We start from the raw sequence: 12046 nt of genomic DNA, 5'->3' as shown, positions 1-12046 counted from the left end.
GCGCTCCTCCCTCTCACCTCCGGGCTCCTCGGCTCGCTCGCTCTTTCATTACCTCCTTCACTCTCTCTTTGCCTTTTTGTCTTAATGTGAGCAGTCGTCTCGTTATTGGACGACACGGCTGATTTGAATGTGCGAGCCGTTTAAAGAACACGACACTGAGCGAAACAATACGAGCCGGTAACACGACGACAGCGGCTCATCGCCTCATTGTTCACGTCTGGCAGCAGCAGCAGAAGAACGAGAACACGTGTTCCTGTGAAAAGATGCTTAGAAGACCACGAAGGTGACTGCAGCCGTTTGCAACGCCGGCTTTGAACGTAATCCAGGGATTTCACCCAAAACTGGGAAAATGACTGTAAAGAGAATTCACAGACGCGGGCCGAGGCTATAAGGCACGATGCTCAACTTACGGCCCGCAGGCCAAATCTGGCCCTCCAAATGTTTTCTAACTCACATGAAAAAAAAGTGATTCACACTGTGAATAGTTTTTGTCCTTTCAGTCTCCATAAGGTGTCAGAGACATAAAACAGCACCAAAATAGAGCTCGCAGATCAAAAAAAGAGCCAGAGGATCCAACGTCCCCCGACAGAGGACACAGCTGAGACACTGATGTCCTAAAATCAAAGACATGTTCCAAAATCCTAAAATCCTATGTCCTGTCATGAGAAATGTCTTAAAATATGAGTCACATCCTAAAATCTTAGAAACACCCTGAAATCCTGAAAACGTCCTAAACTGCTACAAATGTCCCATAAACGTCCTAAAATCTGAGAAATATCCTAAAATGTGAGCAACATCTTAAAATCCTATAAACATCCAAAAACTATAAAACTTCCTAAAATCCAAGAAATGTCCTAAAACTCTAAAAATGATGTCCAAAAGATGTTCAAAAGTCCTAGAAAAGTTTTTCCCAAAGTGTAACTTTTTTGAAAAGTTTTTCTTTTCAAGTTCTTGGAAAAAAAAAAAATCAGCGTTATTTTTCTTGCTTTTTTGGTTTTATTTGTTTTTTATTGTTTGGTTTTTTTTTGCTTATTTTCAGGTTGTTTTCTTGAAACTTTTTACAAACTTCTTGATTTGTTTTTTTTCTTGATTTCTTGAATTTTGGGGCCATTTTTTTGTTAGCTGCTTGTCAAGCTCTTCTCGTGTTTTTGAAGGAAATTAAGACAATTTGTTCGGGTTTCAAACGGTTAATACATTATTGGTCAGGTTATTATTATTGGATGCTACAACTCTTTGCTTTCATTTTTTCTTAATTCCCAGAAAATGAGGCAGATTATTCGAATAACGTGACAGACGTTTATCTCCAGATGTTGACGCTCACACGTACAGAGGTGCACTGTCGGAGCAGATGGTCTGTGTGTGTGTGTGTGTGTGCGTGTGTGTGTGTGTGTGTGTGTGTGTGTGTGTGTGTGTGTGTGTGTGTGTGCGTGTGTGTGTGGATCAGATGCTCACCAGTTGTTTTAACAGCTCTCAGATGATTCAGAGTTAGAGCTGCTTCATCATTTAACCCTTTAGAGCCCACTTTAATATCACACACGCTCGTATCGCTCTGTACACAAAATGCACTTTTCAAAATCAAACTTTGAAAAATATTATGCATTAAAATGATTCAGGCCTAATCATAAATATCAAATATTCATTATTTTCAGAATTTTAATACCTACAGTTTATTCTGCTGAAGCAGAAAAAAGTGCGAAGAAAGCTGTGGTGATTATATAAGCTCATAAATCTGCTGAGATGTGTAGGTGGCGCAGAGATGCTCCTCTGACAGTTTCTATGGTTTCATGACGTATCAGCTCAAATGTCCAGATGCAGATTTGTGAAGCGCTCACCTCCTCCTCCTCCTCTTCATCACCTCCTGCTCGCCACCGACGTCAAAGTGACGTCCCACCCTGAACATCACACAAACCGCTGATGCAGACTCAGCCTGATGCCTTTTCAATTATCTGCGATCCCAAAAACAATAAAGATCCCAGGGAGAGATGTCGGATTTGTTGTTCAAGAATGCAAATCCTCATTCCTCCATGTTTTTTCAACAGCCAATTTTTTGGAGTGGGTTTTGGGAGAGATAATCCCTTAAAAGCCGGCTGAATTGATTGAACGAACAGTAAGAATTAAAAGAGAAAAAAAGGCCAGTAAAAAACAAATGTACACAATAATGTTTCATAGCTTTTTCGAGTTGCACACAGATGCACTTAATGGGACGTGGAAACACCTTTGCCAAATAAATTCTGACGTAACATCTTAATGGATTTTCCCATTACATCAACAGTTAAAAAGCCCAATATTTCTTCTTTAAAAATAGCCAAAACTTTAAAACTAATACCAAAATAAGAAAAAAAGAGAAAAAGTACAAAGTGGCATGCAAAAAAACCCAAAAAAACACTCAAAGTACAAGCCCCTTAAAATTTGTACTTAAGTAAAGTACTAGAGTTAATGTAATCAGTAACATTTCACCAGTCCGCCAAATAGTCGTTTTATAGCTAAAGTATTCTTTTACGATGTTCTGCTTATGTTACTGAATTTTAAAAAATGCACTTTAATTGGATAATTGGACAATATGAATCTAATGACTGCCATTCACTGTAAAAAGTTTTGTTTCAGAGAAAAAATGAAGGAAATTAGACTTGAGCTGCGCTCTGCTGCGGCACGAAACTTCCCTGAAGTATAATTGAACTGTTACGAGATGAAGTGATGGCTGATGCAGTTCGTGTGATTGATGGAAACACAGTTTGGAGACGGCCCGGGGAAATGTTTTCTTTTGGCTGAGATAAAAAAAAAAAAAAAAATGTCGTGGTAAAGAGCAAATGTGATTAAAAGTTTCTTCCTGCTCTCTCCTTTATTCAGACGTAGCATCAGCAGTTTTCAAAGCATGACGCAGCATTCAGACTTCAAATGCAAAAAAGCTGCATTTGGAGGAAATCAGCAGCAAACACCAAAATCATCAAATCCAGAGTGTAAAAGATGCTAAAAGCACACTTTTGTTTAAATTTATCACAGTGATATTTTCAGTAAATGAACTTTCTTCTTCTCCTCCAGCCGACCTGCTGGTCAACACGCTGTGCCTCCCCTTCACCCTCGTCTACACGCTGCAGGGCGAGTGGAAGTTCGGCAGCACCCTCTGCTTCCTGCTGCCCTACGCCCAAGTGCTCGCCGTGCACGTCTCCACGGTGACGCTCAACGTCATCGCCCTTGACCGTCACAGGTGGGTGGGGCTTATAGCCGTGATCAGTGCTTTTTGTGAACCCTTTTAAATCTGAGCAAACTGGCTTGATTTCTTTCAAAAACATGCAAAGAAGGCAATGATCATGTGACTATATAAGAAACTACTCAAATATTTGCAAGAAATTATTAAAAAGTTATAAAAACTTATCTGAAAATTAGGTTTATAAAAAAGGAAGAAAAGATGAAAAAAGTAAGCGGTAAAAAAGGTAAAAAGTGCTCAACATTAATAAGAATTCTGTAATACAAGTATAATTTAGTATAGTATAATTTATAGTATAAATTATAAGTATAAGTATAATTTAGTATAATTTTCTGGACAGTTTTCGCTATTCCTTTAAATATGTTTTCTAGATGTTTTAAATCTCACAATGTGCAAGACTTTTTTTTTTTAAATTCATTTTAGGATGTTTTTAGGATTTGGGGTCATTTATTGGATTTTAGGACATTTCCAGGATTTTATGATATTTTTAGGATTTTATGTCATTTTAGGAGTTTTACATCATTTCTTGGATTTTTAGGACTTTTCCAGGATGTTAGGACATTTTTCAGACTCTTATGATATATATATATATGACTCCCCTTATGATATATATAGCTGTATTTCTTTTTTGTTTTCTTTTTGGATCAACAACCTCTTTTTTTGATGCTCTTTTATGCACTCTGGCACCTTATGGATACTAAAAGTACAAAAACAAACCCCAGTATCAGTCACTTTATATTTATTGTGATTGTGTGGTTGGGGGGGCCACCTGGCACCCTATCAGGGGCCACATTTGGTCTGTGTAGGTTGCCTATCACTGATGTAAAGAAATCCATCAGCTTAAGCCAAAGTAGAAAAAGCACATTGGAAACAGTGTAGTCCGATCAGTCTGAAGCCTTTAGTTTCAAAGTTTTTGTCTCTTTAATGCATCTTGTAATGCAGGAAGGAAATTTGACATTGAAATGATGGAGGGAAAAGTCGAGGGTTTGATCTGTTTCTTCCCACCTGCAGGGCCCTGAAAATGTTCACTCACCTTGTGCTGACGTCCTCTAAATGACAGAAATGTAAAATACAAACATCAATCCAGCTTTAACACGGCTGCTCTCAGAGAAAAGAGCATTAGCATGAAGATTCACATGCAAATGGGGCCCACTCTGCCGGGCTCGCTGCTCCGCCGTGGTTGGCTGCGGCTCCGTCAGTTGGAGTGTAGGTGTTGAGAGCGCCGCTGAGGTGAGCTTTGAGGTGAACAATGGCTCATTTGCATAATTCAAACCTGCGTGACCCCGCAGACCTGATTTTAAAGCTGCCGGACTTGAACGGCTGGTAGACAACTTTTCAGCATTCATGAAGCGAGTTGGCCTCCGAGATTAATCATTAAAACGAATTTCTGACAAACTTGAAACGCCTCTTTTGTAAACAGCTTTGGTCCTCTGGGTTGTTGGTGGAGCTCTCACCAGCGTCCACAATCTGTCCTCACTGTTTGAGTGTTTGGCGTCCACCTGTCCAGGGAGTGCAGATGGAAATCTGCTTCAAAGCGTCTCCACTCGGTGTTTGCATTTGATGTTTTTGGCAGACGGTTCGTGACAAATACATTTAGAGAAGAGGATATATTTTATGATCTGAGCATCTGAGGCCTGTGTTTCTGCTCTGTGTGGCGATGTTAACGTCCATTAGCAGCTCCAGCCAAAAAATGAAGCTAATGCAGTCTGCATACTGATACCTCCATCATCATCATCCTCATCTGATAAACGAGGCATTTTGTTTTCAGGCTGTCCATCCGTCCATATGCGTCCATCTGTCTCATACTTGTAAACACAAAATATCAAGAACGCCTTGAGGGAATTTCTTCAAATTTAGTACAAACATCAACCTGACCTCAAGGATGAACTGAGTCGATTTTGGTGGTTGTAGGTCAAAGGTCAAGGTCACTGTGACCTTCCTCATACATGCGAGCGTGATAACTCAAGAAAGCCTTGAAGGGATTTTTACAAATAAATGGCTAAATAGTAAAACTAACTGTGGCATGTTTCTGGGCTAACTGTGGCATGTTTCTGGGCTAACTGTGACCGGTTGATGGGTTAAGTGTGGCTGATCGTTGTGAAATACACTTCTGTTTTTTTCAAGTGATCTTGTTGAACAGTGAAGTAAGTTATTTCAGATGTCCTTACTTTTTATAAACAAAGCCACGTCAGAGACACTCACCTCCACGTGTTGGGATGGTACAGGAAGTGTTTGGGGGGGCAACACATCCTTATACGTGTAGGCACTGTAATAAAGGCTGTGCAAGAAGAAAAACTCAGATTTTCTGTCAGTACTGATGAATTTATTGCTTCAGTTGGCAGCATTTACCATCAACACTAACTTGATTTCCAAAGAGCAAAGAGAAACGTTCCCTGCCCTTTGCGTCCTCTCAGCATCATAGAAGTAAATTTTGTAAAAGTATAAATGAGAGCAAACAGGATGCATCACCACAGAACATGAACTGGAGATTAATGCACTCGGACACAAATGAAAACAGAAACTTTGTCAGAGACTTGAGAGGAAAGAAACTTTTAAAGAGGTTAGATTTCGGCACAGGTTTCCTCTCAGGTTTTTGCATCAATAAAAGCTAAAAGCATCCTCTGATCCAATCTGCACAACAAACACACGGCTGCCAGAGGACCACAGAGACCCTCTTGGCTGGTTGTTCGTAAGCGGAGCACATTGTGCTGCCTCACAGCTCCGAGGCCGAGTCTAACAGTCGACTTAAATGCTTCCTGGAGGCCAGAACAAGAAACCGAGAGCTGGCCCGTGTAATGAGTTCACTTTTTCTTCTGCTTGTCGACGCTGTTGTTGTGCTGAAAAAGCTGCAGCCAAGACAGAGGAGGTCATTATTGAAGTTTGGTTCTGCTTGTAATGGAAAAAAAGTGGAACGAGTACGACCCTATTTAGAGTTTGCTATGCTCATATTATTTGCAGCGTTAGGGATTGGAAATGAAAGTAATAGTTTGCCCAGAAACAATATAAATCGTATGTAATGCTCACCTCAGGAGTGCCTGGAAAATTAAAGTATATGAGAGCAACCAGACTTTGACAGTCTAAACAAAAAACGCCAAAAAAAGGTTATAAAACATCTGAAAATATTTAAATGTACGTGTAAAATAGTGTCTGGAATACAACAAATTTCCTCTTTTTGTAACATAATTTCTTAAAGCAAAAACTAAAATCCACCAAGTCTTTTTGTCTTCTTTGTGCATCAAGCACTTTGATTGGCTGTAATTGGCTATGATGTCCCCACTAAAGTTAGAAATTGCTCTCTGTCGCAGCTTCAAGGGGAAAAGGTGTTGCACTCATCTCCCATGATTGAAGCAAAGGGTGACCAGGATTCAAACGTTAAAAAAATACATCATAAAACGACAAAATGTCTCCATACTGCTCTGCCAAAGTAATCCAAGTGTCCTGAATTCCCGACGTGCCAAGTTGTTTTGAAAAGCGTCACTGGCGTCATGTTTCTAGACTTCTTGTAGCCTGTAGCTCCTAATGTGGGAGCCGCGTTCACGCATGTGCGCCCGCATGAGACCAATGAGAGCTCGCGGTGTCTGCACGCCAGCGTTTACATGCTACCTGGAGGCTTCCCACACTAGTTTCTTGCATGAAATCAGTGAAATGAGTTTGTTTGTTTTTTAACCAGATATCACTTTGTTTTCTGCAGGGATAGTTGCACAAAAAGGTTTTTTTTGTTTGCTTGTTAATTTTTTTATTTTGACATTTGTTTGTCTGCTATAGGGGTATCAACACAAAAAAGTGGTTGTTTTTTTTACTGAGACATTGCTGTTTCTTGCCAAAAAAGTCCCATGAAAAGCGATGTTTCCTCCTGAGACATCACTGTGCTTCTGCTGAAATTGTTGGATGAAAAGCGAATGTTTTCTGCTGCGATAGTAAAAAATTTTATACATTTTTTTTTTTTTTACACAGACATCGCTTTGTTTCTTAGTACTATGAAAGCGTTTTTATACAGAACCATCTCTATGTTTCTTGGCAGAATAATTTAACAAAGCGGTTCGTCTTAGTCCACTGAGGTGTGAGATCGAAGTGTAGCGTTCTGCACTTCATGTTAACATTTTATCAAAAAAATTGAGGTGGACATACTCACAGATGTGTTCTCTCACTGGTTATTGATCTAAAACAGCCGCCATCTGATCTTTGAAGCATAAACAGATGGACACTAGTGATGTGTGTGTGTGTGTGTGTGTGTGTGTGTGTGTGTGTGTGTGTGTGTGTGTGTGTGTGTGTGTGTGTTTCAGGTGTATCGTGTACCACCTGGAGACCAGGATGCGTAAGGACGTGTGTTTCGGGGTGATAGCTTTGACCTGGGTGCTGAGTGCAGTGCTTGCCAGCCCTATGGCCATCTTCAGAGAGTATGGCTCCTTCACCCTGGAGCCCGGACACACCATACAGGTACACACACACACACACACACACATTTTAGTACTTATGTCTTTGTGGGGACCCTGAAATTCCCAAACCCCTATATATTTAAATATTTTTACATTACGTACTTGTGTTTTATATATTATATTGAACATTTTTTATTTTAGCAATTTTAGGTTGATTTTATTTGGTCTCTGACAATCCACTTTTTTTTTTTTATGGAGCTTTTTAAGATTTCTTCAATATTTCCCTTCCTTGTGAGCCCGTACCTTCAGAGTGCTGTGTATGAACCCAAATCTAACCATCACAACTAAATGCCAAACCCATACCTGACCCCAACTGCAACCTGAAGCCTAAAACCAAGGGTTTCCAAAAATGTTCTCACTCTGCTGCAAAAATACCTTGGTCCTCACTATGTTGCATGTACAAGTCAAACACACGCACACACACCTGTGACATGACATCAGTCCACTTCTTTCCCTCCTCATCTGCCCCTTTGATCTCCACACTCGCTCCCGCCGCCTCGCTCCGTCTCTTTCATCTCTCCCTCCTTCCATCCTGTCCTCCCCTCTCTCCTTTCATCACCTCGCAGAGTCCTCTCCATAATCTCCGTCTTCCCTCCGCTCTTCAATCCACTCCGTCCTCTCTCCTCTCCTCCCTCTTTGAAGCCCTTTTCGCTCTGACTTTATTGCAGTCATCACATTTTTCCTTATTTGTTGCATTTTTCACTTTCATTTCCTCTCATTTTTTTATATTAGCCACATTATCTCGCTCTCCGCTTTCATTTTTCCATTGACATGCTGCTTAAAGCTGAAGGTGGCAGAAATCCTGCAGCTCCTCCTGCAGCTCCCGCTCTTGCTTAAGCCCCTCCCACCAGACGACCACAGACATGCACGAGTTTCTCATATATTGTTTTTTTTTTTTTTTTAAATCTCATTGCATTGTTTTTTATTTATTTTTTTTTATTTTAAAGGGACCAATGACACGCTGATATAAACCAGGTGATATTTGGCCTCATGCAGAAACATTCTCTTAAATTTCTCTTAATTTTCTGCTAAGAAAAATATAAAAGCAGTCGACTCCAGATGCAGCAAACGCTCTGAACCACCCAAATCTGCTCTGATCAGCAGAGCTCAGTGCTGAATCCCACTGATCATAAGTCACCTGTCAGCACAGGTACCGCCCCCTAAACACCATATAAGGGCAGGTAAGGACACAAAAACGAGACTGGAGGCATGACGCCAAAAAAAGGCTAAAGGAGGGAAGAAACTGACGTTCTGTTAAATAAACTTCAGTGTGATTTCAGGGAAAAGTATTAAAAGTAAAAGTACAAAAAGTTTAAATGGATTTAATGAATCAAAAAAATTAAAACAGTTAATAGTTGATTTATTATGATGTGAATATGATGTGGTTGTAATTAGGACATGATCCGAGCACTGAAGCTTATGAAGGTTGTAATTGATAATATTTGATTTATGAAGATTTAAATCTGAATTTTCTCCTTTTCACTGATGGAGTCTCTTTTTTTATTTTTAATTTATTATCTTTATTGGTTCAAAATGAAATAAACTCAACTCATAGATCCAATATTGATTGTCTTTTTGTCCGTAGTTTTTTTTTTTTTTTTTTTTGCAAAATTGATTCTTTCACTTTGTTAGCTCTAATGCTAACAGCCAAGTGATGTTTTCTGGTGTCTCAGGTGTGCACGGAGAAGTGGCCCGGCAAAAACAGGGACGGCACCGTCTACAGCATCTCCATGCTGATCCTGCAGTACTTCCTGCCGCTGTCCATCATCTCCTTCGCCTACGCACGCATCTGGTCCAAGCTGCGCGGCCACGTCAGCCCGGCGGAGGCCAGCGGCGGCAACAAAGCCGGCTCCGAGCGCCACCGCCGGCGCCGCAAAACCACCAAGATGCTGGTGACCATGGTGGTGGTGTTCGCCGTCAGCTGGCTGCCGTTCCACGCCTTCCAGCTGGCCACGGACATCGACAGCACGGTGCTGGACATGCGCGACTTCCGGCTGCTCTACACCATCTTCCACGTGGTCGCCATGTGCTCCACCTTTGCCAACCCGCTGCTGTACGGCTGGATGAACCGCAACTACCGCGCCGCCTTTTTCGCCGTCTTCAAGTGTCGCGGGGGAGGAGAGCGGGGGAGGGGCGGGCGCCTGGACAGCATCCACCCGGTTGGAGGAAAAGGAGGCGGCGGCGGAGGAGGAGGAGGAGGAGGGAGGGCGAAGAAGATCGTTCTTGAGACTCAGGATGTGGTTTCCACCCACTTGGACGCCACGGACGTGTGAAGGCCTCAAGGTCGTCAGATCGGCGAGGGTGACGGAGGAGAGCCGACGAAAAAGAAGAAGAAAAACGGCTGTCAGGGAATCTTTTGTTCCCCAGAAGACAAAAGAAGAAGAGATTCCACACGGAGACGACGGCGAGATAAAGATGAGAGAAAATAGAAACAACGGAGCAGGAGGGAGGCGGCGAGGGGATTGAGGAGTTTTTGGAAGCCCAAAATAGACGAGGAGGCAGAGTCGAGCACGGATTAGAAGAAGAAGAATGACAGGAGAGGAGACGAGGAGCCGCCGAGCGACTCGAGGTCTCCTCAGTCGAAGGACGTGACCTCGAGGTGACGGCGGATTTGTCGGAGTGACGCTGAGCTTCTGCATGAAGGATCTGTGACAAAGAGTTCGTCTGAATGAAAGACGATTTTCTGTCGACAACTTTTCCGACACGTTGGACGGAAAACTTTGTTCCTTCGACGCTGACGAAAAAAAACAACCTTTGACTTTAATCTTGTCAGAATAGGGCTTTACTCCATCTCCATCCCACGTGTGACGCTTCAGCTCGTACGTTAAACCCAGAGTGGCTTACAGCGGGGGGACGAGGACGCCGGTCTGCGGGGACTTCTTTTTAACCCTTTGAAACCTGCAGCGACATCACTTTTCTCTAAGACGCCTTTCACAAGTATTTTATCCTTTGAACCCTCAGAAATTTGATTTCTTTTCTTGAGAAAAATAGAAATGAGCGGCTTAGTAAGAAATAGTAAAAACAATATTTATAATGACCATAATTACATACCTAAAATTGTGTTTTTTAGAATTACTTTTCTTTCTTTTTTCTTTTTTTTACTATGTTTTTTGGGGGGAATTTTCATGTAGTATTTACAACAATATTAAAACCAACATTTATTATTATCATAATTACATTCTTAAAATTGTATTGCAAAAATTAAGAAATTTGAATCTTTTAAAATGTCTTTTTTATTTTTGGGGAGTGTGTTCTGGTCTTTTTTTACAACTAGTATTCAGGATTTTTTGGGTACTTTTTTACTAATTTCTTGTTATTTTGAGGTCTTTTTTTCCTTTTATGGCTCATTGCCGTCTGCCCATGTTTTTAGAGAAATCAAGCCCATTTGTTGAGGTTTCAAAAGGTTAAAGTGAGCGATCCGAGCTGGTTGTCCACGCTCTTTTCTGATGCGCCAGGGGGAAAAATAATTTGTCAGGTGAAAGAAAAAGCCAAAAAAGAAAATCAAACTAAGTAAAAAAACCACAGATTTTGAGGTCCGAGAGGAGGACGAGGGTGCATGATGCAAGCTTTGTGAAATCTGAACGTCGTTTCGTAATGAAAATGTGTTTAATGTGGATTTCCTGCAGAGACGGATGTGGGAGCGTCAAAGACAAAAGACAGAGGGACGAGATATGACGAGGACGGAGAGCGAGAGCGGCCAAAAGTCAAATGATTCGGATTAAAGCTGTTTTTTGTTTTGTTTTTTTAAGTCGCTGAAGGACAGCGAGCACAGAGTGACAGATGGACAGAGGGGACAAAAGGGGACAAAAGGGGAAAAAGAGGGGACAAAGAGGGAACGTGGGATAATGAGGAGAAAATAAGGCGGCAGCAGGAGAGACTTCAAACCAGCAGCAATTTAGAGCGAAACAGAGACAGTCGAAATATGTACGTTTGGTCATTATTTATCAGAGGAGGGGTTGCTGTTTTTAGTTTTTATTTTTTTACCCTTTACTGCAAATATTTTTCCTTTAGTAACTGTAAAATAATATATATATATATATATATATATATATATATATATATATATATATATATATATATATATATATATATATATATATATATATATATATATAATAATGATAATAAATTGGCTAAGGAAGAGAACCAAAAAAAGTTGTTAAAGTAAAAAAAATCAACAAAACTTTTTCTTTTAAAAATATCAAAAAATGCCACGTTTTCGTTAAAAAACGCCCTAAATTTCTTTGAATGACAAAATGAACATTACATTACAAAACATTAAAAAAGGCTTTTTTTCTTTAAAATTAAAACAAACAAACAAAAAAAATCAAGAAAAAATGTCCAAAAAGAAAATGCCCTCTGAAGTTCCTTTTTTTAAAAAAATGGCAATAAAATAAATAGAAAA

General features: G+C 40.5%; 1 protein-coding gene across 8 annotated transcripts in view; it reads left to right on the top strand.

The window, feature by feature from the left end:
• The window catches only part of npy2rl (neuropeptide Y receptor Y2, like), a 77985-nt gene extending 66339 nt beyond the window's left edge, over positions 1 to 11646 (top strand). For all 8 annotated transcript variants that reach the window (XM_088073467.1, XM_088073469.1, XM_088073466.1 and 5 more), the window contains 3 exons: positions 3040 to 3205; positions 7489 to 7642; positions 9315 to 11646. In XM_088073467.1, coding sequence (XP_087929593.1) covers positions 3040 to 3205; positions 7489 to 7642; positions 9315 to 9914 — 920 coding nt within the window. In that variant the 3' untranslated portion in view covers positions 9915 to 11646. The remainder of the gene's footprint in view (positions 1 to 3039; positions 3206 to 7488; positions 7643 to 9314) is intronic.
• The last annotated feature ends 400 nt before the right edge of the window (positions 11647 to 12046 follow it).

This window comes from Plectropomus leopardus, chromosome 23, assembly GCF_026936395.1.
Source record: "Plectropomus leopardus strain MGB_pleo_1.0 chromosome 23, ASM2693639v1, whole genome shotgun sequence".
Taxonomy (NCBI): Eukaryota; Metazoa; Chordata; class Actinopteri; order Perciformes; family Serranidae; genus Plectropomus; species Plectropomus leopardus.
The sequence above is the reverse complement of the archived record's forward strand: the minus strand, read 5'-3'. Positions and strand labels throughout refer to the sequence as shown.